The sequence below is a fragment of the Lonchura striata genome, chromosome 5 (assembly GCF_046129695.1).
Source record: "Lonchura striata isolate bLonStr1 chromosome 5, bLonStr1.mat, whole genome shotgun sequence".
In the NCBI taxonomy this organism is placed as follows: domain Eukaryota; kingdom Metazoa; phylum Chordata; class Aves; order Passeriformes; family Estrildidae; genus Lonchura; species Lonchura striata.
In genome coordinates this window covers 26042229-26069291 of record NC_134607.1, presented here as the reverse complement: position 1 = coordinate 26069291, position 27063 = coordinate 26042229, and the positions used below count along the sequence as shown (strand labels likewise).

At 36.2% G+C, this 27063-nt stretch overlaps 1 protein-coding gene across 3 annotated transcripts in view; it reads right to left on the bottom strand.

Moving 5' to 3' along the window:
- The window catches only part of TBC1D22A (TBC1 domain family member 22A), a 149916-nt gene extending 122905 nt beyond the window's left edge, over positions 1 to 27011 (bottom strand). For all 3 annotated transcript variants that reach the window (XM_021524818.3, XM_021524817.2, XM_021524816.3), the window contains exons 1-7: positions 26848 to 27011; positions 24433 to 24489; positions 22389 to 22729; positions 21474 to 21653; positions 7429 to 7499; positions 3162 to 3290; positions 1962 to 2024 (exon numbers count right to left, since the gene is read on the bottom strand). In XM_021524818.3, the coding sequence (XP_021380493.1) occupies positions 1962 to 2024; positions 3162 to 3290; positions 7429 to 7499; positions 21474 to 21653; positions 22389 to 22729; positions 24433 to 24489; positions 26848 to 26909 (903 nt within the window). In that variant the 5' untranslated portion in view covers positions 26910 to 27011. The remainder of the gene's footprint in view (positions 1 to 1961; positions 2025 to 3161; positions 3291 to 7428; positions 7500 to 21473; positions 21654 to 22388; positions 22730 to 24432; positions 24490 to 26847) is intronic.
- Between the last annotated feature and the right edge of the window lie 52 nt (positions 27012 to 27063).

Below are 27063 nucleotides of genomic sequence, written 5' to 3'. Positions count from 1 at the left end.
TCCTTTAAATCCTTGCTCCAACATTACCTTCCCCTCACTCAGGATCCACATAACTTCCATAAAAAATAAACACTATAAACTGATTTTAAAAGGAACACATAAAAACAAGTTATTTCTGCACATCAGATTCAAAATATCTTTTTCTAAACTGCAACATTTTATTTCAGAAACCAAACTCTGAGATCAGATAAGAAATTAAAACAGCCTTATTAACTCTAGAAGTTCTTCAGTGAGAGAGACTGATACCACCAAGAACAGCAGAAATCTTGGAATAGCATAATTTGAAAATTTAAGTCAGGAGACTGTGAGGTTTATACACGTGCTGTCTTTTTGAAGCTTTAACCAGTGCTTTTGTCTAATTCCACCAACTACACTCTGTTCATCTCATTCTATGGGAGATTCTTCCCAGTAGTGGTATCATCACTCTAAATCTTTGCAGAATCAGAAGTACATACAGAACTCAGCATAATATTCACAACAACGATTTTGCACATAGTGTCATCCTTTAAACCTGTCTTTGACCCTTACTCTGATCCCCTTCTCCTCTGTATAGCACTTGAAATGTCACCTTAAAAGGAGTGACTGTTGCTCACCAAAGACCAGCACAACCTTCTCTCGCTCTTGAAGAGTCAGCTCTGGCAACAACACACCCTATCTGCAAGAGCCCTTGAGATTAGGGAAGGATCTCTGTGGGGATGAGGGATTCGGTGGTGCTATGTTAGGTCTCCAGAAACTCAGAAAGCAAGATAAAGCAACATTGAAGAAACTGGGTGGTATGATCCTTTCAGCACATTTTCTACAATAGCATTAAGCAAGTAGAGTTTGGTTAAGATCATAAAAAGAGTAAAAGACAGATGCAAACCCATTCTCCAAATAGTGCACAGATCTAATTAATTTCTTTAATAGCTTATTTCTTACTGGTACTGCTTCATGCTTGCCCCTTGATTGTACTTATACTACTCCTTGATTCATCCCTAGAACTGCCCAGGTAAAACACCACTGTGCAGAAAGCAGGTGGAAAGCCCTAAATGTATAGGTTTTTCTTTTGAAACACCATACTAGGCTATTTCTTCAAGCCAATTCTCCAACATGTGGAAGAGCACTACCATTAAACAAATAATTGGAACAATGGAAAACCAAATGAAAGCTAGTTCTGCATTTCATCATTAAGTTCACATAATGAACCAGATTTTGTTCTCTTTGTATCTATAATTCTATGAACAGGAGCTACACGGCAATATATTTGAAGGTCTAACTAGAACCATTAGAAAGAAGAGTAAGTTGAAGAATTAAACTAAATAATTGAAAGAGGATAATCCACACCATCTATGCTATGTATGACATATATACTTCAAAATGAAAAGTCCCAATGAGGTTCAATTCCCCAACAATATAGGTCAATTTGACTAATATACTTACCATTAATCCAATTATTATATATTTACATTAATATACAGCTACAACAGTAGTTAAACAATTTAAACAGTGTACTCAACACACAAAACTTACAAGGATGCAAAATCAGATAAGGCATTCAAACCAGTTGTGCTAAAATTTCAAAGAGAATTTCCCAAGTGGAACACTCTAGGAACTTCCAGACCTTAAATGCTTTTGAAAAATACACAGAACCGCAGGACTATGCTCTGGATTACTTAAGAAACGTGGTATTAACAAAATACATAAAAAGGAAAAAACGGGGAAAAAAGCCCTCAAGGGCACAAGGCCACAATAAAAACTGACAGATTCAATACAGGAAATTAATGAGGTGCTTTTGCTTTTATTACTCATACTTACACTGCTATTCTTAGACTCTACTTATATATCCTCAATTTTTTTACTTCTTTAAGCTCGTTCTAAAGTCAAAATAGTAAATGTAATAAAAATAATTAATAATCAAATTGTGATATCAGATTCATTAATAAAATGTTTTCTCTAACAAAAAGAAAATATGTCATTCTTACCTCAGTTACTTTGGGCTGAAGTCTTAAAACTTCAGGACTCATGCGTGGTATATCTATGTGGATCTAATTAGACAAAGAAGAATACTGTAAAAGGAACCAATAGCACATATTCTAAGCAACATAATACTTCAAATAATTCTACTGGTTTACACTATTAGTTGTAATCCCATTGGATCATTATTTTTGGGATAACATGTATTTTTACTATATTTCAAAACATACAGCCAAATCTTTAAGTTAATCTTTCAGTGAAGCAAAACTTAAAAACACATATATTTGTATTCACATTCTAGGATCCTTACATTTCAATTATTTGCAAATTATAATCATACTGGCAATACTCATTACCTTAGGGTAATTATGAGTAAATACATACTACTACTTCTGTAAAGTCATATTCAATTGCCACTAGCATAGAATCATTTTGGTTGGAAAAGACCTGTAGAATCATCAAGTCCAAATGTGCAAAGGTAAAAGATGATTTTAGCAGTTATTTTAATGTATTTGACAATCAAGAAGAGAGCACAAAAATACCAGTATTACTAAAATTTTTGTTCCAAACTTCACAAAGGAGTTTATGCAACAGAGTGCTTAAGTGATGATTTTGGGTTCTATCACGAGCCTTATCTTGGCAATGCTATATACATTTTGCTACTAAAGATTAGTCTTGAAACTGAAAGGAAGATCTTAGTTTCTTATGTCCCAAGGAAGGCTAAAGTATCATTACTTAGTGTTACAAACTACTCATTTCAATACAAAACTTTAAGAAAAAGTTGTCTGCTTATCTGGGTGATCTTTAAAGCTTGACACCCCTATGTTTATTGCACAGCATATACTGTTTCAACTTCTTATGCAGAAGTTCGAGACAGTAAGAAACAGTCACTGCTGCACTTTCCCTGTCCATCTTCACTTATTTGAAAGAGGGTTTGAGCAGGAGATTAAAGATTTGAAAATGCAACTATCTTTAAGCAGAAAACCATGGCAATACTGATGCTAACATTAAAAGTAATCCACTATTTTGAATTACAGATCCAAACTACTTCATATTTTTACTTCTAAAATTTAGGAAAATTATTAGAGGGTTGACTATGTGATAAGATTAAAGAAAGAAAAAAAAAACAGGCGCAAAGTTCAAAAATAATCTTTAGGTCCTTAAGCAAGTGTTCTGTAGATAAAACTCAATTCAGTCAGGTGTTCTACCTGTCTGTAGGTATCTTGGTGGTTTTCATCATTTCTGGAATCATAGTATTGTTCCACAAATGCAAAATACTCTTTGCGTTTTCTTTGTAAAGTGCTTTCTCTTCGGTCCACGTTTGCAGGAAGATAGCCCTGAAAACACAGTGAAATTATAAAGATATTACTCTTGGCCTTACAAAAAGCATCTCTGGCATTTGATTACATGTGACAGGATATCTAACAAACTGATGCAGTGCCAGGTACTCCCACACTAATCTCAATAATCCTTTACTAAACTATTTTTCTAATCCCTCCAACTCATATAAAAGTTCAGATACAAACACCTTAGAAAAACAGCTGCAATTTTTTGCCTTTTTTTTTCTACAAAATGCATCAAAAATACTAAGATGGTGCTGATTTTTGAGGAGAAAAGCTTAAATAAATAAGTTCAGGTAAATTTAATAACGTGAGTTACATAATTTCTATGTGGCCAGTATTGCAGCCATTTTGTTAAATTTTTAAACACTGTGTATTAACTCAATTGCCTTTATGTAGCAATTATGTACATTATCAAGGGAGGCTTAGATTCAATATTAGGAAAAACTTCTTCACGGAAAGGATTACCAAGCCCTGGGACAGGCTGCCCAAGGAAGTGGCTGAGTCACCACTGGAGGTAGTTAAAAGACATGCAGATGTGGCCCTTAGGGACATGGTTTAGTGGTAGACTTGGCAGTGCTGAGTTTATGGTTGGACTACACAACCTTAAAGGTCCTTTCCAACCTATACAACTCTATGATTCTACATTAAAATAATTAAAAATGTTATTCCTGTACACTTTAATTACTTAGTTTATAATGACAACAGAATAAGTACAAGACATATTACATTCCAGATACCTTAAGAGATACTTTCTTTGGCAAAATGAATTCCTTTAAGATATGCAGACTTGTGTTTAATTCCAAGTACTTTAAATCCCACCAGCTTCACTTCTGCCTGAAGACTTTGTCTGGCATTTAATATCCTGTCCCAGTGTTTTGTGTTAAATATGGAATTTATTCAATAAATGTATTGAATAAAATTCATTTATTCTCAACAGTAGCATTCCCATTTATTCTCAACAGTAGTGGTTTCTTCCCTGTAGGATATCTTAGTTTGTTGCTTTAGAAAATAATTCATTTTTGAAATCAAATGTGATTGTTTGAAGCACACCGATACTTTCTCAGCAAGTCTTTTTCCCATTATTCAGTTTCAAAGACCGAACTAATCTCTCAATTTGACATGTCATGTTTGCTGTTCTCTTTACAAATTAGGTTTTATTTTTAAAGGTTGGGAAGGCTTGCAACATATCAGCAGTGAATAAATTGGTGGAGAGTTTAATCTGTTTATTCGTTAATTTCCTCCAAAGGCTTTTGCATATATATCTTTAGTTTTGTTATTCAAAACTGAAGAGAGCCTGTATAGCTCTTCTTGCTGTTTAGGTACAGTGTACTTAACATTTTTGCTACATTTTCAAAATAAATCATGTCTTTTTTTCGTATATATTGTTACCAGTAGACATGCATTACATCAACAAAGTAATATATTGAAAAATTGTCTTCATCAAACATTTGTTAACATTATTAATATGCTGACTATGTAATGAATATTTCAACTGATCAATTTCTTAAATCAGGTTTTTATAATTCCAATTTCTATGGCAGTTTTACAAACAAGATGATCATCATCTGCCTCAGATACCACCAAGTATACTCTGTTCCCTGAAAAAAATTAAGTTTGGGATTTTTAAATAAGACTTCTGAATAATTTTGAAGCAAACATATACTACTAAAACCATAACTATACTTTGGTTTCTTCAGTTTTCTGTTTGTTTTTTTGGTATTGCAACGCATCTTTAATGAAAATATCACTCAATTTTTAGGAACACTTATTTCCCCAGGAGCTCCTGATGACTGTATAGAATCATAAAATGGTTTGTGTTGGAAAGGACCCTAAAGATCATCTATTTCAACCCCCCCTCTTTCACTAGACCAGGTTGCTCAGAACTCTATCCAACCTGGCTTTAAACAGTCCCAGGAATTACCATTATTACTCCCCCTAACCCGGGACATTAATAGTAGGTCTCTGTTAGGTTGCCACCAGAAAAAAAACATGGTGGAGCTTATGACCACAAAAACTGAAAGCACTTTTCTTTCCCACTTGGCAAAGAACATGAAAGAAAATGCTGCCTTACAGTATAGAAAAGTAATGATTACTAGAAGACTTGTCTTTGGGTTTCCAAAATGTACTAAATGAGGACCACATATAGATAAGAAATCACAGAAGGACTTGCCTACGAAAAGCTAAGAATTTTCAAAACATTGCCATTCAGAGGTAGAAAACAAATAAACAAAAAAAGCCAGAGTTCTGTAAATCTCTTACTCAAAAAAAAAAAAAAAAACCACTTAATTGCTAAAGTACAAAAAACGTAATCTGAAAGCAGGTTTTTGCAGAGGTATGGCAAGATGAAGTTGCAAACTGAACTGAAATATATCCTGGAGTTGTTAAAGTAACAGAACAAGAGAACTCTACACTTAGGCACTTTTCTAGACCAGGAATGCTAAATTAAAATAAACTTCTGGATTTAAGTTAAAGCTCCTGGAAAGCCTATGCTCTTCCAAGAAAGCAAGAGAAGTCAGCTCATTTTATATTTTTATAATTTGCATAATTCCAACTCTCTAAACTCCTGTGTCAGTCTTCTGATTCAAAACTTTAAAAATGCTTATGCTTTAGTTTACTATATTTCAAAGTCAACTTTGAATTAGCCATAATTTTTCTTACTTTTAGTATTTTAAAACAGACATCTAAACTTGAAGAGAAAAAAATTGCCTTTTTTACAACCAAAATCACATAACTTTGGAAACAGAACTAAAATAAATTGTAAGCTCCATGTTTAATTTCAATTACAGCAGGATATTCATATACCCACCATTAAACTGCATCTGCATTTAGCATTAGAAGGAACTAAGCTGCAAATTTAGTAGAACTCATCAACAAGAAAGACTCTTTCAGTCACTGGAAATCAGTGTCAATCTGAAGTAAATACTTTGCATTCCCTACAGAATTATTCTATAAAAAGCAAAGCTATTTAAGCCTACTCTCAGAAAAATTCGATAGTGCTAAACTGGTGTGTGTATATAATTCAGAATTTTAAACAGTTCTTAAATGCACACAGATTTGCTGAGAAAGTGTCTTTCACAGCCTCTGGAGAGTAGACATCACGAGAGTTCTGCTTCTTTTTAATACAAACATCCTTATGAACTTTCTCCCAACCACAGGCAGACAAACAACAGCTAAAATGTTTAATTAGTTGTCATCACAAGCATTATAGCTGAAAAGATAGACATGAAAAATACCTCTATGAAGAATAAACTGTATTTTTGCAGAAGAACCTTTTTAAACATAGCAAACACCAAGATGAAAAAAATCCTGTTCTGTAACACCAAACCCATACACCAAACCCCACCAAACCCAATGAATCACATATTTCCACAAGCTTCTGCCACATGCCCAACTGAAAGACTTCTATGGTACTTCAGCCAACCTACTCCCAAGCTACAGCCATTGCTAAATCCTCTGTCCATAGGGAAAAGCTCAGTGCCCAGCCAGCCAAAAACCCGCACTATACAAAGGTGATTAGCTTTTTAATGAGGTTGTCTCTGAACTGCCTCACAAGTCTGACATCAAGAGAGCCAATGCCACAACTCCATTGACACAGTGGTTCAGAGTTGGTCATCTTAAAGCACTATAGAAGAATCAGCCAAAAAACCATGTAGATCCTATCACTTCTTCTCCTCACTACAGTGTTAATCCTTTCTTGCAGTTACTTTAATATGAAGCCAGAATGAAGCCTTTCGTAGGATGCTGATAGTCTTTGCTTCCCTTACTGTGTGTCTATTTTCAAGACAACTGTTAAGAATGTACTTGTCTTTGAACTCTCCACTATTCCATCAAAACTGGTTGAAAGAAGCCACTGTTATCACAAGCCCTTCTTTCATAGAAAGCCAGGCTGAAAAATAAAGATACACAGCCAGCATGATTTACTACTACTTCTCATTCTCCTTCTTTCAATTTGATAGATTAATCTTGAAATTGAGTAAAAGAACATAACTTCCATTACAATTCAGCACAAGACACGTTTCCAACCATCACTGATGGATTACAATTCATGCAAAATCATTTGCAACGCTTGAAAAAGCTATTAGTACTAAATGTACTAAATGCAGAGGAAGAATTAAAAAAAAATACAACTTACTGAAAGAAGCTTCCATGCAATTGGACGAACCCGTTTGGGAATGCCAGACCAACTCAATTTTCGCAATTCATCTATTAAAACACAATGGCTTTATGAGAAGCAAGGAAATTACTACCAATTTACATACACAGATACATTCAAATTAACACAAAGGCGTTCACAACAATGGTCTTAGAAAATCCAGTGAATACAGAAATATAGGGAAATCCTAATCAATCAATAAAATACTGGATAATTGCTATCCATAGGGACATCTGTGGTATTGAGTGCGATAAGGTAACTCTCTGGAGTATTTATCAGCATTAGTTTTTGGTATACCTGCCTTATATTGTCACAGTTTGTATTATTCTTCCAAGTATTTCAAGATATATATGAAAGGAATACAGTGTATCAAAGCAGGTAAAGCAGTTGCAATATTATTAAAGTCTACACGAAATAAGGAGCAGCAGCATATGCTTTCAAAAAGCATTAAGAAGTTCACAGTACTTCTGCACACTAAATATGCATAGATAGAGGAAGCATGAAAGCATGCTTATACACAAACTCAAGAAATTTCACAGTTCGCAGTATATTTCCCTCTTATCCTTCATTCAAGGAGTTAAGAGGCATTGAAAGAATAAAAAATGACCAAAGGATCAGTAATAATAGAAAAACACAATACTAGTAGAGTTCAGTGTGAACCAAAATCTCAAAGAAACAATGAAAGCAGGTACAGAGTATAAACACAGATTAAGAGATAAATTTGAAAAGTCACAGGTTGGCACAACAAGTATACTTTATTATCAGTATGCTGTAACTGCAAACAGAAGGATTCAATGAAGAAAAGATGCAATAAGCAACTGAAACAAGTTTAATTTATTGTCATATTCCAGCTGTGAACATCACACACAAACTGCCAAACAAAAGCCCCAGACAGCAGCTGGTCACATTTTTTGATCTTCTTTTTCCAGCATGCTTCTACTTCCTTTTCTCTGCCCCATTTAACAAACCACTCCAATTATTTCTTCCCTTTATGGTACCAGTTTTGTTACTACTATACCCAAATATGGCATTTCTGAAATTATTATCAGGCACCATGGGTCTTGTAACACTGCACTTCCCAAAGTGATCTCTCAGTGCTTCTCTCCATACAATGGCACTGTTTGGGCACCTCTCACACAATTCCCCCTTGACTACTTGTGAAATCCAGGCATATCATAGGCATATCTACAACTTGTGTCAGCTTCTCACACTGTGGTTTGTTACATACAGCAATTTCTCACATCACCTACAGTAGTTCTCCACACCCCAGGGAGTTTGCTCAGGGTCCAAGCAGCTTTAGTATTGGCTTGCAGCCCCTACTACTTCTGCAATTCCACCCATGATCTGATTCCAAGTAAATCACACTAAAACACTACAGTGTAAGTAGCAGTATCACTGGTTTTATCTTCTAAAAGCCAGAAAGGCAGGAACTCGTCAGAAGACATAAAGGCAAAGTAAACACGTAATATGAACAAGAGTAGAAAAACTGTATTTTGTATAGTTTATGAACAAAAACAATAAAAAAGAGATAATATCTGCTTTAACAATCTACAAATTACATATGTATTTCCCTTCCACCCCAAGGCATGACAATTAGCTCCAGATGTTTTAATACCAATGAAAGCCCCAAGTTGTCAAAAGCAAAATCTCCAACTGCACATCTTCCTGCCCCTCTCCTCCTTGTGCAGTATTTATGAACAAATATGATTTACTGGGTCTAATCTATTTATGTCCAGGCTGAACGGAAACCAGTCTTGTGCATTAGTTTATTACTTCCTTACACAATCATTTTGCACAACTTTCAAGTTTTGGCTACCTTTACACATAGCCATAGCATTTACAAACTACATAATTGGTATATGAAGAAAATAGAAAATAAATTGTAACTCAGCAATTACTTTTATTATTTTCTAGTAACACAATGGGCCATTCTCAACCTTATACCCACCAAACCCACTCTAATCTTTCACCTTTCCATATTTTTGCTCCACCCTTGACTCAATAGGAATCCATGCTCAAACATAGGCACCAACTTCTGAAAACAACACATGTAAAGGAAGAAAAATTATAAAAAAGGAAAATATGCAGATCTACTGTCACAGTCAGAAATATGAAGTATATGATTAATTGAGTGACAGATCATCCTAAATCACGCAGTACAAAAATTTCACTCAACTTTAAGTAACTCATTTAAGGCCAGAGATAGGAAATACAAGAGCACATTGGAACAGAGATTATTTTCCCTCCCTCTTTTCCTGATGCTATTCTGCAATTAATATACATTTCCTTTTATAGCTTGGGCTATCATGTAATTCCAAACAGTAACACACACTGTGGGAGTGGGTTCAAAAGGACCACTCTTTCTGGAAGGAAATCTCAGCACTGGACAATGAAGTGAAACCCAGACACAAACTATGGGTTTTTTTACAATATAGCACTTACTTCAAACAGATTCTCTATTTATCAATCATGTAAGATTTGGGAGTGAATACATCCCTACATTCTTCCATGCTGAACACAAATAATTATGCTGCTTTGCTACTGCCTTATCCTCTCTGGGAGCTCTTTTTACATCCAGATTGTCTGCTGGCCTACAAAATCTTTGGTGATGTGCATTCCCTCAGTATATCTAAGAAAAAACATTTAAAGCTAGTTTTTGTATGTTTCTAAATTGTTTCTCAGACTCTTTTAAAAATGCTTCCATTCATTCGGCCTGACAGGATTCATATTCTGCTCTGCTCTCCTTATTTGACACAAAACTTTACCTTTTGGATTGTATCTAATAACCTTCTATTGTATTTAATAACCTCCTCTGCTCTGCTGTCATGCCATCCTTCTGAACTTTTTCAAGGCTTTTGTTTCTGGTTTTGCTTTCATAAGTGGTACAATAATTGCTTTCAGGACAGAGAACTGTTAGACAGATGATTGCACAAGTGAGAGTTAAGTCAATTCCATTACAAACCATTAGCCCTGGCTTTGTGATAGTTATATTTCTTCACACTGACTGCTGTCCTACATCATAGTCTTCCGAAATTCCAGGATCTCAGACTAATCCAAAAAAAAATGTAGATTTCTGGCCCTAACTTTTCACTGCAGTGAGTTCAACTACTATTTTGCCAGTGACAAAGAGCACACAGTAAAACTCAAAGGGGCTATGCAAGAATTCTTATCAGGTGTAGTAGCAAACCCCAAAAGCACACAGTCTGACCCTTGCATGACACTACTGCTTAAGTATCAATTCACATTATGCTTTCCTGTGATGGTTCATCACCAAAACAAGAGAAAAGAAAACAAAGGAACCTGCCTTTTCCAACAGCAATTACAACAGCAGGATCCAAGTTGCTCCTGGAAGACTTAGTCTAACTCTACTACAACATAAAATAAAAATGCTTCTGGTGATGGGAAAAAAAAAAATTGAAGCATATACACAAGAGTATCATTTTAGACATACATAAAAGACTGTCAGTGAAGCTAAATTCTAATACTGCTGTTAAAATACATTAACTACATGTGCATTTTATTAGACAAACACAACTAAATTTTACAGCAAATGTCTCTATTACAGTCTTTAAGATGGGCTTTATTCTTACAAATAACTTAACAGGAGAGTTCCTAAAATTCAAATAACAACACGTAATTTAAATACTCACATTCCAGTTCTCAGGTTACCATGATACACTAGAGACTTAAATTAAAAAAAAAAAAAAAGAAAAAAAAGAAGCCCCTGGAGACTACTGACTGGTCAGCCTCACTTTTGTGCCTGGGAAGATCATGGAACAGAAGACCTTCCTAGAAATTCTGTGAAGGCATATGCAGGACAATGATGTGATTTGAGATAGCCAGCATAGCTGACCAGAACAAGTCCTGCCTGAGCAGCATTTTGGCCTTCTACAGTGGAGTGACTAACCAGTGGACAAGCAAAGGCTTTACAGGTGTCATCTATTTCAACTTCTGTAAAGCCTTTGACATGGTCCCCCACAAAACCCTTCTTTATATTGGAGACAGAAGTGGATTTGATGGGTAGACTTTTTCGTGAATGAAGAACTGCTTGAATGACGACATCCAGGGAGTAATGGTCAGTGGTTTCATGTCACAAAGGAGATCAGTGATGAGCAGTGCCCCTCAGGAGTTCATACTGAGCCCAGTATTATTCTGTGTTGGTGACAGATACTGTGGGATCAAGTGTACCCTCAGCAAATTTGCAGATAACACTGAGCTGAGTGGTTTGGGTGACACACCTGAGAGCTGGGATGACATTCAGAGGTTTTTGGACAAGTTGGAGAAGTAGGATCGTGGGAATGCCATCAGGTTTAACAAGAACAAGTGAAAGGTCCTGCACCTGGGTTGGGGCAACTGACCAGTATCAATACAGGATGGAGGGATTAGGGCAATAAACGTCGGAGAAGGACTGGCAGGCACTAGTAGATGACAGGCTGGACAGGTGAAAAAGCCAAACATTTCCTGGGCTATACCAAAAGGAGCATGGGCAGCAGGTCAAGGGAGGCAATGCTCCCCCCTCTACTACACTTTGGTGAGGTCTCCAGGTGGGCATGGAGTACTGCATCCAGCTCTAGAGTCCTCAGTAAGACAAAGACATGAACCTTTTGGAGTGAGTCCAGAAGTCCATAAAGATGATCAAGGGGCTGTAATGCCAAACAGGTTTTTGGGTTTTATACATTTTCCATACATTTGTAAACTACTATTATATAGTTATATATCTCCTTAACTAACTATAGTACTTTTCCTATCCTATTACCTAAATTTTAGAATAATAAGCTAATCTTCCTGTAATCTTATTTAGTCTTGCCTCTAAAGTGAACCACTATTTTTTCACTATATACTGTAGACATAATAAATGCGGAGTTAGAAGCTAGAGGCACCTTCAGTGGGGGGGCAGAACCAAAAGGGGGGGATTACTTAACTCTTCCCTAAGTGGATGTTTTCTGTTAAGTATCCTAATTTGTTAAACTAATAAAATTGTCACACTGTATTGTGTGTATCTTGCCATATTTGCACCATGAAGAACTTTCATTAAAGGAAACCACTCTTTATCATCTTAATATTGTTTGGCTTGTGGCATCAGGCATCAGCTGGACCACCTCTCCTAAAAGTACAGGCTGAAAGAGTTGGAGTTGTTCAGCCTGGAAAAGAAAAGGCTCTGGGCAGACATTGCTGTGGCCTTTAATACTTAAAGAGAGCTTATAAGGAAACGGGGACAGATTTTTTTGTCAGAGTCTGTTTTGATATGACAAGGGGTTTTAATCTGAAAAACAGTGGCTTCAAACTAGATAGAAGGAAGAAATTTTTTACAGTGAAGATGGTGAAACACTGGAACAGGTTACCCAGAGAAGGTGTGAATGTCCCACCTCTGGCTGAGGGTCTTGGACAAACCTGATCTAATCGAATATGTCCCTGCTAATCACAGAGGTGCTGAATTAAGTAAATTAAATGTCCCTTCCAACCCAAACTATTTTATGAACTTAGTAATTTAATTAATTACTAAACTATTTGTCATTGGCTGAAACGTTACATTCTCCCTAGTCAAAGAATAGCTTCAGTGAATTTTCATTAGAGCAACTCCTTCCCCTTTTAGACTTCCCAAGGAATTAAACATCCTAGTTTTGAGTCACCTAGCATATTCCCAAGCACAGACTTTATACAAGCGAGTTTTAATAATACCTACAAATCAAACACACATTTTCAATCAAGATAGTACTACCAAAATATTCTTGCTTCAATACAATTAATATTTTTCTAAACTTCCAGAACAATTATTTTGAAAATGAGCACTGGTAAACATTCTAATTACAGACACAATCACTTGTGAGTAAAGAAACAGCTGAAATTAGGCAGATCTAAAAACATTATCTATAAAACCCTGTCTGTGAACTCTGTCCCAGACTAAAAGAATACTTTCTGAAGAAAGAGTTTAAACCCCAATTGCTACTGTTTTTCAGCTGCCTCATTATTTGACATAATTCTGTGACAAATGGGTATGAATGAATTTATAAATCCCCACAGATTTTTAGATGAAAATATCTCAATTTGCTCACACTAGCCAACTACCACTTCTGCCTAGGAGACAGCAGTTACTTTTCACAGCAATGCTGCTTTAGGATATCTTATTATGAAGATGTGTGTGGTATGAAAATGCTTCAAATTAATATGATTAAATTAATTTTGGAAAAAATTTGTTTTATCTGGCTTACTACAATACATTTACAGATACATTTCCTCTCTCAGAGGAAGAAAAAGCTTAAAGCAATTGTTTTAACAGAAATCTTAGGACTATCTTTTTACTGCATTTAGATTTAAAGACTTCTCATATTCTATAAATACTTCATGGGGAATTCTACAAAGAAAACATGCCATTAGTTTGCCAGCTTTCAACTGTACAAGCAATTACTGGAGTTATTATCCACTACACCTAAAACACATGAGGGCAAACAACCAAGTCTACAAGTACTTTTCTTGGAACTACAAGCTATTCATTCTACCTATTGCAAATATATAAAAAATAAGAAATATTAAAGGAGTGCAAATTTTCTCTGTATGTATTATTCATTTTTGATACAGCTGTTACTTCATTGAGATTACTATAAATGGCTACATGAAGTCATGGCCTGCATGAGCAACTCCATGATAGATATGATAAACTAGATTTACATGTTTTATGTTCCTACAACATAAATTCCTTGGATATTTTAGCTATACAAACCTGGAAAATTCTTTCAAAAGCATAGATACACAGAACTGCAGCTCCCCCAACAGCACGTTATAATACAGGCAGTACATATAGAAAATAACTTTAATACAGTGCTTGTTATTACTATGGCAACCACAGCAACTGGTTTTCAAAATGAATAATAGCTCTGTTAGGCACTTCATTAATTTTTTTTTTTTAATCAAACACTGCCCTTAATCTTCTCAATGGAACAAAGAGTTATTCTGAATGCTACAGAAACAGGAAATAAAGTCCAATCCACCTTTGTAAATACAGGGTAAGATCCTTTTCAGAGCCTTTGCTAGAAAAGAGTAGGAAAGTACATCTTGTCTGCTACTTCACATAAAAAGTCAGAAGCAGAAGCAGATGAGGTTGGTGTTACAAGGCACAAGAAAGCAAGTGATTAGGAAAACTAAGGCAAAAAGAAGATTATTGAAATTGCTAAGACCTGCAACATGTGAAGCCTGTGAGGGATATGATGATAAGTAATGGAGAACAACCATGCCAGCAGCAGATGATGTTTTTCATAGTTCTCCCAAAACACACAATTTCTGTGCCTCATCAACTGTTTTTATTTTTACATGTTTTACATTTTTACAAGTTTCTAACTTTTCATGTACAACTAAGGGAAAGCCTATTAAACCTTATTCTGAATGTTTAAAAAAACAGCTCTTACTGATTTAATTATGAATCTTTACTTCTGTGATTGCATTGGAAGTATTATTTTACTTTAGCTTTACTTTAGGTTCTATTATATCAAATTCCTGTCTAAGGTTAGCCCTTAACCTCTAATCCAGGTAAGTTTTTTGCAGTTAACTGCAAACATATATTACATCCAGAGCAGCTGGCCATTGTGGCTAAAAGACACATGAGAGCACACCTAACCAATAATCTGCAATAGGGAGGCAGCATAGCATAGACATACACAGTAAAACTTGCTCCCCTGTGTTTACCTTCCCAAACAAGTTTTATGTACTTCTTCCAGTTCTGGGCATGCTGCTAATGAAGAAATAATGACTTATGTTCCAACTTTATTAACAGTGAAAGAGATGCTGGCAAGAAAACCTAAAGGATTAATTATACTTCTTTGAGCCTTCATAAACTGATTTACAAACTGATTTACAATATGTACATTGCTAATCTTGATGTTCAAAAGGTTCAGGACACAGAGCATGTTCAGAGTTTTCACTGAGGACATTCCTGGTAAGCCCCTCCCGTGCTACAAAGTCTGCAAGACATCATGGGAAGAGGCAAAGTTGCTCCCTCAGTCTATGACTCCAAGAGAGAACACTGAACCTCTCGCCCATCTATTTTACTGGATAATACAGATTTCACAAAGTGTAAGTTCAGCTTTCATGATACTCTCAGATAAGGAAGGGAGATGGCACACCAAAAACAAACAAAACAAAAACTAGAAGAACACTTCATCATGTAGTACTTCTCTTTTTCCCAGTTCATCCAGACTAAAATATCCCTCTTCGCTGCATTGTTCACCACATGGTTCCAACTCACTGTTTTTGAATACCTGATCAAAAATCAGTGCAATGATCTCCTAAAAATTCTGCTAAAACTTTAACAGACACAAAAAAACCCTTTTTAATTAATCAATCTTGCAATCTGAAGTAGAATGCTAACTCTTTTTCTTTTTTGATGGTCAGTTAGTTCTAACTACCAAGGCAATTTTGCATGTACACAGAAATTTGAATGATAATTTAGTGATTTTTTTTTAACAGTAACACTTTCACATCAGCTGAACTTCAGGGTCCCACTGTAATGCTCTACATCCAAATCCACTTGGAAAAAGACATAGTGCAGAACTTGACTGTTAATGGAGCCATAATCATAACATGGGAGTTTTAAGGACTATGTCAAGAGCACACTTCCTTTTTACCCTGATTTTAACCTGAAATGTTCTTTGTGGACATCCACACAAAAAGAAACAGCTTCATCTCTAAGCTAGTCTGATACTAACAAAAATCACATAGATCTTCTATTGATAGGCAAGAAGTCCAGAACCACAGAACTAGGCTCATCTGTGTAGTTCACAACACCTCTTACCCATTTATTCATTTGAGTCATACTTGAATACCAAAACTCTTGACCAAAAAAAAAAAAAAAAAAAAAAAGAGGAAAACTTATCTTACAGGCTCCTTTTCCAGAACTGAAAAAAGGGAAATATTATCTTGTTTGTTAATAGTAGCTGCAACTGTTCAGTCTTACTCTTTTTTTCCCCCCTCAAAAACTTAATTCAATGATAGGTGGCATTTGGAACACATAAGAGTAAAGAGTCGTCACTCAAGTTAAAATTAACAAATGCTTGTTAAAAGATAACAATATTAACATACAACTAAACTACAGTTCTTCTGTAAAGCCTTTGAAACAGTCCCCCACAACATCCTTGCCCCTAAAACTGGACAGATTTGTTTGAGGGACTTGTTGAGGGCTATTAGATATGGACATTCAGCCAGTTCCTTAGCCAAAGAGCTACAGTCAATAGCTCAGCTCCAAGTGGAAGCCAGTAACAAGTGGTATCCCACAAAGGTCTGCACTGGGGCCAATACCATTTCATATCTTCCTTGATGACAGTGACAGAGAGACCAAGTGCACACTCAGTAAGAAGGCAGATGACAACAAGCTGTGACACAGTAGATTTGCTGGAAGGAGCATGTCCCATCCAGGGAGACTTGGACAGGCTTAAGAGGTGGGCTGATGCAACCCCCATGAAGTTCCACAAGGGCAAGGGTAAGGTCCTGCACCCAAACTGGAGCAACCACTAGAATCAGCACACATCTGGAACTACTATGTCAATCTAGCATCTTAACAAAGGAAGAGAAATGCATCCTGAAGAAACAAACTATGCAGAATCTTCTCAAAATTTTTTCAAGAATCTATTATTATCTAGTTACAATGAAAAATCATACATTAATACCTTTACATTGAAATATTCCACTAGAGCAGTAATCAGACTAAATGCTTACTATCAAATGAAAATACAAGTTATGAGACCAATCCACAGGAAACAGGAAGACAAAATACTAATCCTGCAACAAGTAATTGAAAAAGGAATAAATAATGGATATTTAGCATTTATTTCTTTCAGAAGACTGAATTAATAAAAAAGATGTTACAAAGTCTATTGGTACAATACTGCCTGGTTAATAATCTTTTTTTATTAGCTAAATAAGAAAGTAAGTTTTGTAGATAAAAAGCTAACTAGAACAGGACAAGAACCAGAGATGGCACATCACACAAAGCAGCAGTAGGACACATGTAAACTTTACATCAACAAACTGAAAGAAGAATAGGCACTCACATGATCAACTACAAGTAATTCACAGCTGCACGGGGCATTAAAATTCTAAATGACATGGATGTACTAGGAGCACAGACATAAATCACTGTGTAGCTTAGTACAGATAAATTAATGAAGCTGGGAACAAAATTAATCAAGTTTATTTCAATTAATGCATTTTGTAAAGTTATTGAAACTTTTCAATAGCACCAGTTTGGCAAGCAATTTTATAGGACATAACAGACTGCTATTACAGAATACTAGATTTATGAGCCATAAGTGAAAGAAAAGGTAATTACTATGTTAGATCAGGTTTAATATAAATCTACAATGGATGCAACCATGAATAGGAAAATCCTATTTCAAGTTGCTACAACAATCTAGAAGACCACTGTGATAGGAAAAAGAAACATCTAACATGTTTTCTTTATGAATTTAATCCTTAGAGAACCACTCGTGAATTCTTTTATTATAGCACACAGAGGCAACCAGCTATTGTTAGGAAATAATATGAGATTACAGCATTTTAACTCCTGTAAAATTATGTAATTAGTTTTTGCCACCATCAGATACATCAAAAGTTCAGCTAGTCTTTAAAAGTTCTGCAAGACTTCACAACATTATCTACTATTTCCATAGCAAAAGACTAGCTAAGAGACAGCACCCAACTCAGCAACATGTAGTACTCTCTGAAAAGGTTTATTTTTTGAAATTTGGCCAGAAGAAGGAAGACAAATAGATGAGTTTTTTTAAAAGTTCAATGGAAAGTGCTGTTGAATGTGTACAGCAGCTGCAGTAAATCTAGGATGGGAATACTTCACAATTTGCATGGGTGCTTTTACAGGACCTTCTATTATTTTTATCAAGGTAGTATGCTAAAACTTCAACATATTTTATTCAGCTTGGGATTTGTTATGACTAAGTAGGAAAAGTGACCCTAACATGCAAAACAGTTTTGCAACTTAAGAAATTAGTCAGTTTGACTCTGAAATAATACATGTGTTATGTTGCATAACAGTAGCATTACAATGTTTTGAAGCTTTATTAAATCAAGAGAACACGGCACACCAAGTTTACCATTGGCTGTTATTTTACTCAAATAAACATGTTTCTTATATCCAATTACATACTCATTAGCCATATATATGTGTAAAGAAAACCAGAAAAATAGTTGATTTGAAGATAAAGGAATTAAGGAAATGCTTTAATCAGCTAATTTTTAAATTTATATTAGTAACCCATCATACATCTGCTGTGTTGAAGTTGCAAGTATGCAATAACTTGTTTGTTGCCTTGTCAGACTTTATCAACATTGCTTACTTCGTGTTTGCACAGTAAAAAGCTCCTTAAAACATTTTACAAGATTACTAAAAAACACAAATTTAACAAAAAAAATTAAACTTTAACTGAAAATCTGACAACATAGCAGTACTGTTCCTCTAATATGTACGAAGTGGTCTGTGAAGGAAAAAAAAATTCTTCTCAGAAAGACTCCCCTTACACTGCTTTTTTAAAGTTCTGTTCCCTCCTCTTAAAGCAAGCAAATGTTTGTAAAAATTCTGCAAGCCCATCTTCACTTAGTAATACAAGGTCCATTGCAAGGAAAGACAAGACCTGAAATTCAGTAAGTCTACAGCAAACTGACTGCAAGTCAAGCATAAACACAGGTTGATTACACAAAACTACTGTGAATTATTCCTGCTGAATAACCTGGCATGCACTACCAGGAGTGGGAAGCTATGCAGTCAAATAGACCCTACAGTCTACTCCTCAGCTGTCTCCTGAACTCTCCTATCCTACCCACAGTCCCACTCTGCTTCCTGCACCCATGCACCTCACTACAATCTAATTAACAGGGGCAGTCCTCAAGTCCCCATCCAACCACACTGCTTCTTACAAGAGGCTCCTTCTAAAGCCCTCATTTTGTCCAGTTACTAAGCCCACCTTTCTTGAAGTTACTGCCTATTTCCACAAGTTCAAAGTAGCCAGCCTGTAGACCAAACCCAACTCCAAAACCTGTTAGTGGTTTCCAACGACTAAATAAATCTTCACTTCCAAATTTATACACGATTCATCTTTTTGAGATTTTTATTGTGAAGGAAGACACTCTTTCACACCTCTAGTTGTCATGCACAACTAAAATTGCATTTTACACTGTCTTTATAGGATAATGATTATTCAAGTGTGACTGAAAGGATTTCAAGGTCATTTGCATTACTTTGTATTCATAGTCGATGTTGATATCTCTCATTATTATATAAGAATATGTGCATGACATGGCTACAGTTCCACAAATTAACTTACTTTTATTTTGCTTTGAAAGGACTTGTTACATAATCTATTTCAACAATATGCAAAGCTATACCAAGAAAATAAGCAATAGAAATACTTTACTTCTGTACTTCTACTTCCAAGCAAAACCAAGCCCAGAAATGAAGATAAATATTTACAAAAATGTCTCCATGTCTTACTAATTTAATTCATTGTGACAAACAAAGCCCAACTATTTGTGGCTCCAATACAAAAGAGACTCACACAAATCACATCACCCCACACACACAAAGACAGAGTAAGCCGTCTGTAACAGAACAGCCACCTATCCCTATATTACTCACCACAAATTTTAGCTTGGAGCCTATTGCCTAGTTCAATAAAAGTTCAATAGGTAAAAAACCACAGAATTTGTTTAAATAGCATTGATTAAGTTCACCACAGATAGGGTGAGTGCACTCCTAATAAGAGTGGAAATTTTCTTCCAAAATTATTTCACTTTAATCCATAAATCTGATTTACTGGTAAAGTATTCTAAATTAATTAGACAGCAAAAGTAAAATGAATAGGTTTGAACTGAATTCTCTTTCCTCTGATTTTGCAACCTTATGTAACAAAGACTTCAACTATCACATTCTTAAGCTACGAGTTTTCATGTTAGTCACAATCACAAAGGTCATAACATCTGTTAAATCAAAGGGCTAAAAAGCAATATTTGATTACCGTTTTCAAGTTTATGTTTTAACACCTCCCTTTATTCACAGTTGAATTTCAAAAGAATGTCCTATAACTCACTGAATGCTCAATCTCATGCAGTTACTATAGTTTCCATAATTGTATTTTCCCAGCATCAATCTGACAATAAGACACAGCATGGGAAAAAAAATAAAAGCTACACCTTGGACTGTATTATATTGAAGAGCCTCATGACAATGACCAGGCAGGAGAGCATCACCTCAAGAACTGCAAACATGCAATTTCTATTTCTTCCTGTAAGTTTCCTGGAGATATCTTCCAGAATGGTCTACCTCAAAGACATTTTCTTTATTCATTATTTTACACTCAGCTCCTAATCACCAAGTTCTCCAAATGGAGTATACTAATCCTGCTTCAGATTTTCACTTGGGATACAAAGCCATTTGATTCTGTGATACCCTCTTGGCACTTGTATTGACTATTCAGCAGCTAAAATCCAGTAAACAAAGGGAACAGTCAAGTTATCTGACAATACATTTGTTTTCCCATTGACTTGTTGTCAGCATTCACAGATGAGACACGGAACTACTGTATCAGCCTGTGAAAATGAAGAAGGCTCATGGAGCAGACAAGCAGCAATAATTATATGCCTCGTTGTTTTTCACTCCTATTTATTTCCAAGTATGAAAATCACACTTATATACCAACCTGTTCCATTATCAGGCAAATACAATAAACACAGTAAATTATACTTTGTGGTTTTTTCTACAGAGATTAGTCTGGTCAGAAGAAATAATCTGAGAAAGAACAAGAACCCATCAAACACCCTACATATATTAGTAAGATGTATGCAAATCACTTAGTAAAAGCAGGAGTACTACAAACTTACAATTTTATTCTTTCTTTTGTAAGATCAATTTTCAATGTTGAAAGGATTAGATCCTAACCAAACCATATGGCAGGACAGTACATCAAACAGGAAAATTCTATCGTTTAAGAATAATTTAGATGCAATTCATAGATTCTAGAAGAAACACTCACCAAGATCTGTATTTGGGCCAGCAAGTAGCTGCTTAAATTTGTCTAGTCGAGACGCCTCTCTCTCAGTTAATGCAGGATTAACTGAGGTGTTGTAGTCTGCCATTCCACTTGTCAAGGGAGGTATGGAAGTTTGTGGAAGTGACTGTGATCTCTGCATGGAAGAATTTTCACTAGCATTATCTGAAGGGAAAAAGAAGTATAGCAGTTAGCCTCAGCTAGTGAGAAGGCTACTAATCAGTTGCTTGTAATTTGTAAATTTAGAATAGAATTCTGTTTTTGAAAAATGAAAACTCAAGGATACTAGAATGTTGGACCTTAAATTACTTGGATTTAGCAGAAGGAGCATGTCTCTTCAAAGCAGTATTCCACAATTAAAATACATCAATTAGAGATCATATTAATGGCAAGGCTCATGGATTTCTAAGATTTGTGTTACTAAAAGCTGTTTTCATTCTCCCTTACATTCTAAAAAAAATACAGAAAGCAAATAAAAAAAAAACAACCACAAAAATCTTGAAATTATTGCAATTGAAAGCTCATATAAAACCATAAAAAAGACACATAAGGGTGAATCTCCCAGTCCACCTGCATGATTTTCTCCAGCTTTTCAACATATTTTAATTATATTTTAATTACAATTTATTTATAATTTTTCACAATAGTGAAAAACAAAAACTAGAGAAAACAAAAACAAATAGTGAAAATAAAAAAAGTTTAGTTATTCTTCCCTCACACACATTCATTACAATTTGGTAAAGCATTTATTTGAGTCTTCCTCTCAAATAAATCACTAGTGATAAACAGTATTTTCCTGCAATATTAATGAAGGGTTGGGAAGGGTTTACTGTCTTACAGGGGCAAATATAGTAGCTCTCATCCTTTAACTTCCAACATCTTTTTCACTTTTCAACATACCTAATGAACTTGATGTATGACCTTCACTGACTGATTTAACAAGCCTATTATCACCACATGCCATGGAAGTCAGCTGTGCAAATTCCTCTTGTTTTTCTTCCTGTAGATGTTCTTCCTGAAATTTATGCTGTTCTTGTAGCTTGCTGTGATTCTGAATTACTTTGTGAGCTGTTTCCATGACCACTTCTGTATTTAAGTTTTCAGCAGCTATTGCTAGGAGTTCATCATCATCATCTCCAAGATCCCAAGCATCACTTGTGTTACTTTCAAATTCTTGGAAGGTGCTGACTTTCTTCAATTTCACTGGAGTTGTAGGTGGTTTTGAACCTGGTTTTATCAAGCTGTTCAAAAACAAATAAACACTATTTAGAAAACGAGTAAAGAATCAAAACACTCTGGGTAGGACTAAACCCCAAAAGTTCATAGTTGACACTACACAGGCAGCAAATATTTATCTCTCTCCACTACGTCCACCCACAGTAACATACAGCTGAAGAAATCTGAGAACAAGGGCTGTAAAAACTGACAATTAGTTGCTTTGAATAGAAGTTAAGCAAATATTTCCTTCCCTTGTTTAAGAAAACAAAACCCAAAAAAAAAAAAAAAAAAAAAAAAAAGCCCAACCCCAAAATCACATGAAAGGATGAAAGGATTGCTACTAGAATAGCTTATAAAATAGGGCATACTGCACTGCTCTGGCTTCATCAATTTCTGTAGATTTCAGCCCTTTCAATGCAATTGCTGTGTAACAGCACAGGAGCTGCAATCAAGCCATGGTCTACTCCTAAGTTGTCATAAGCAATCATGCAATGCAATCACTGTCATAAACAAACCAAGTCTCACCTTAAAACTCAGTAAATCTATCATTCCTCCCCATCAGGGATGCCAGCATGGATTTCCTTCAGAACTTTGCTCTTCTCAGAGCAAAGATATATCTTCTAATTACTAGTCTAAGTGGACCCTGCTCAGCTCCCAACCTTTTGCCCCTCTGTCAACACGCAGTACAAGATACGAACCAAGTATCCCTCCCTAGCCTGGAACTTGTTCTCACTTACAGTAAAGCAGAGCAATGACATCTCCCTTCAGAAGTGAACTGAATAAGGTATAAAGTTGAGAGGGTTTTTTAGTCTGTTCCCAAAAAAATGAAGAAGTTACTGCCATTAATTTAATTGTGCTTTCACAGAATAGGGAAGATGGGAAGAGGTCACCAAGGGTCAGCTGGCCCAAACTCCCTGCTTAAGCAGGGACACCTTGCACAGAATTGCATCAAGATGGTTCTTGAGTTCATTTCTGACCTCCCTGTCTCTCCACCTGGGCTATTTTTTTTCTGTGAAGACAAGGCAGGCAGAACTGCAAATCAGAGAAAGTTCTTCCTCAGTTTTCATGTAGTATCAGTTATAATGTTTCTGTTATGACTTACAGGGAGTATCTTCCCTAACAACTGCTACACTTACACTTTCACCTGCCTTGTCATCATAGTCTAAAACAGCCAGGTCTTTCTCTAGTTCTGTCACTTCAAGCAATAAACTTCCAGTTTTTGTCACTGGGTCTCTATACCTCCGTACTTTGAACTAATTAATCTCATTTCTTTTATTTCCACCCTTAGGATGAAGGGTGCCTTTTCAATTTCAATTGCCTCCAACTCAGTACAAGAAGTAAACATTCTAGTTAAGTTTTGGATGATACAATCTGAAACCAGCCCTTGAAAAAATTTAGTAGAAGCATGACGTCCTTCCCACCAAATCCTTTTCTTTGTAACACTATTTTTTTACTTTACTACAATTTCCCATATATAAGGCATTAAAAGTAAATAATAACAGTTGCAAATCTATGTTAGTTAAGATCTGAAAGTGCTGATTTGTTCCTGCAAATATGGTAACCATCAGGAAGTCACAAAGGAGAAGTCAAAACAGAGAAGTTAAGATTATGACAAAAATTGAAAAACGAAGATTAAGAATGAACTTTATAGCCAACAGGGAGGAAAAAAAGAGAAAACAGAGGAGACACAAAATACTTGGAATATTTAAATATTAAGTTAACTCACGTTCCGTGCAATAATGGGTCAAAAGGTGGATGCTGAGCTCCATACACATGTTGAATACTAAAGGAAAACAAACAGAGTTATCACAAAAATAGTAAATAATCAGAGAGTTTCTGTGTATTAAATTGTATATTTGGAGAGTTTCTGTGCATTAAAACATTTCAGTTCTGTTTATTACTGACTAATAATAAACAGAACTGAAATGTTCCAACAGTTGTCTGTTTCAAAAACTAAAAATAATGAAGCTGCAATTGATATGCATACTAAGAAGTATTTTAATAAAAATAATAGATTTGCTAAACAGGAACTCTGTGGGACCTAAGCTAAGGCTATTTTAGGCTATTTTATTTTTCTAACTAGGAATTAAAATAAGAAATAAGTTAGACTCTGCAGTAAGGATCTACAAAAATTCTCTTCTCAGATTTATCATTTCTTCATCTCTTGCAAAAAATTAAAAATTCTCAAAGAAATATCTACAGAGATTTAATCTTCTACAAACCCTTGCCACCCAAAATCCAACCAGACAGTTCTTAACCATTACTAAAGTACAAGAAGGGCAAAGCTACAGAAAAATACAAAAGGTGACAGGTTAGAGAATAAAATAGGACTGTTAAAAGAATGCTTTGAAACAAGTTTCCAAAGACTTATTCCCTAGCCTCTAAAATTACAATATAGTATGTTATTGTGTGAAAACCAAAATTCTCTACAAACTAAAAGTTCATTACCTCCTAGTTATTTGGTATAAAACTATCTTGTAAGTAAAAAAATGCCACAGAAGACGCATCAAGACTTACATGTGGCTTTATATTAGAAATTATTACAACACAACTCTCTAATTGTAAGAGAAATAAATCATATGCAACATTAACAACTAGCCAAACCTGTAATAAAAATCACATAGAATGAACATGCCCTCCTGATATACCAAAAACAATCTCCAGACCATAAGGATAAGTAAGTCCAACCTTAGTAAACCTGAGATACAACCAAGCCAAAGAGACTCAGTTCAGTCAAAACAGATCTTAAGAGAAGCTCAGACTTTCACAACAGCTGCAGCATTAACACCAGTGAAATTATCCTTGTGGTGACTGAAAATGTTGTTTTATCAAAACTCTTAATGATTTTTATGTAATTCCATGGAAATCAATTCCTCACCAGCCTTCCCAGAGCCATATGCCATTCTCTCCCTGCTCTGTGCTCACATGGGTCAGGTGTCACTGCCCATTTCCATGCACACAGAAGGTGCCTTTTCCTTACACCACTCTGTGAATAACTGCAATGCAAATCCACTCAAACAGAAAGCAACAACAGTCCTTTCCATGCCATGAAAAAAAAAAACCCAAATAAAAATCAAAAGCACATTCTCCACAGTGTCCTTGTCTTTCCTCAAGCCTGAAGTTGCCTGCAAATTAACTGCAACTATTTGTAGATCCTGCGCAAGGGAGGAAGGCCAGAAGTGTTTCAACCTCAAGCGATGCAGCAAAGTTACAAAGAAAACATATTAGAAGGACAACAGTTAGACTGAAAAAGTTAGTTTGTAACTAAAGAAACAAAATCACTCCCAGTTAGTGCTTATGGGTAACTGAAAAAGTAAGAAGGTAAATGATGAGCAAGGCTATGTTGCTGAATTCAAGTAAAGGGTAAATAGAATACAGAGTTACTGCTCCCTGAGAGCCACAAGTGCACACCATTCTTACAACAAGAATATAGAAACCTGTACTGTGAGAACAATTCGAGGGTAAGACCAGAGAATGTTATTGTTAAATAATAATCTGAACATGTGTTTCCACCCTGATGTAACAGTCAAAAGAGTTCACGGCACTTTGGGGATCTATTCCCTGGAAAATCTTGAATGGGAGAATGTGCCTGTAGCCCTTTCCATTGACACAATTGCTCTGCTGACACTGTTTTGAAATACGTAGCAGAAACTAAAACATGTCTCCATGCCTAGAAAACACATTTCCTACGAAGTACTTCAAAAATATCCTAACTTGCATCAAGTTTCAAAACATCCTAACTCGATCCTGCCGAGAGCTACAAACATTCTCCCACTCACGATTTCCCAGAGAACACATTCCCAGGATCACGTTCACTCCTTTGCCCGCGATGTCAGGCCGGGAACGCACATTTCGATAATTATTTGACAACACCTTTCTGATACAAGTTATAACCATTATAACCAACTCCAGCTGACCGCCGGCGATCTCCGCCTCACGGCTGGAGCGCCGAGCCACCGAGGGACCCGGGAGGGAGCGGGGCCCGCCGGCCCCGGCCCCTGCGGCGGGACCGAGGGCCCCGCGCGGCCCCGCGGGGCGGGGGCGGGACGCGGCGCCGGCTCTCGGCGGGGCCGCACGGGCACAGACGCCCCCGGCCCGGCGCCGTACAGGGGCCACACCGACCTCCCGCGGCTGCTCTCACCTGCCCGGCACCTTCGCGCCGCTCCGCTTCCAGAACTGCTTCCTGCCCCCGTCGCTCGCCATAGCGGCGTCACCTCATCCCCCTCCGCGCCCCTTCAGCCTTCACACCCCGCCATTCCCGGCCACAGAAGCACCCCTGAGCGCCGCCATCTTGGGACTGGAAAACAACCCCGCGCCTTATTGGCTCTCTGAAGCGGCACGGAAGTTTGAGCCAACC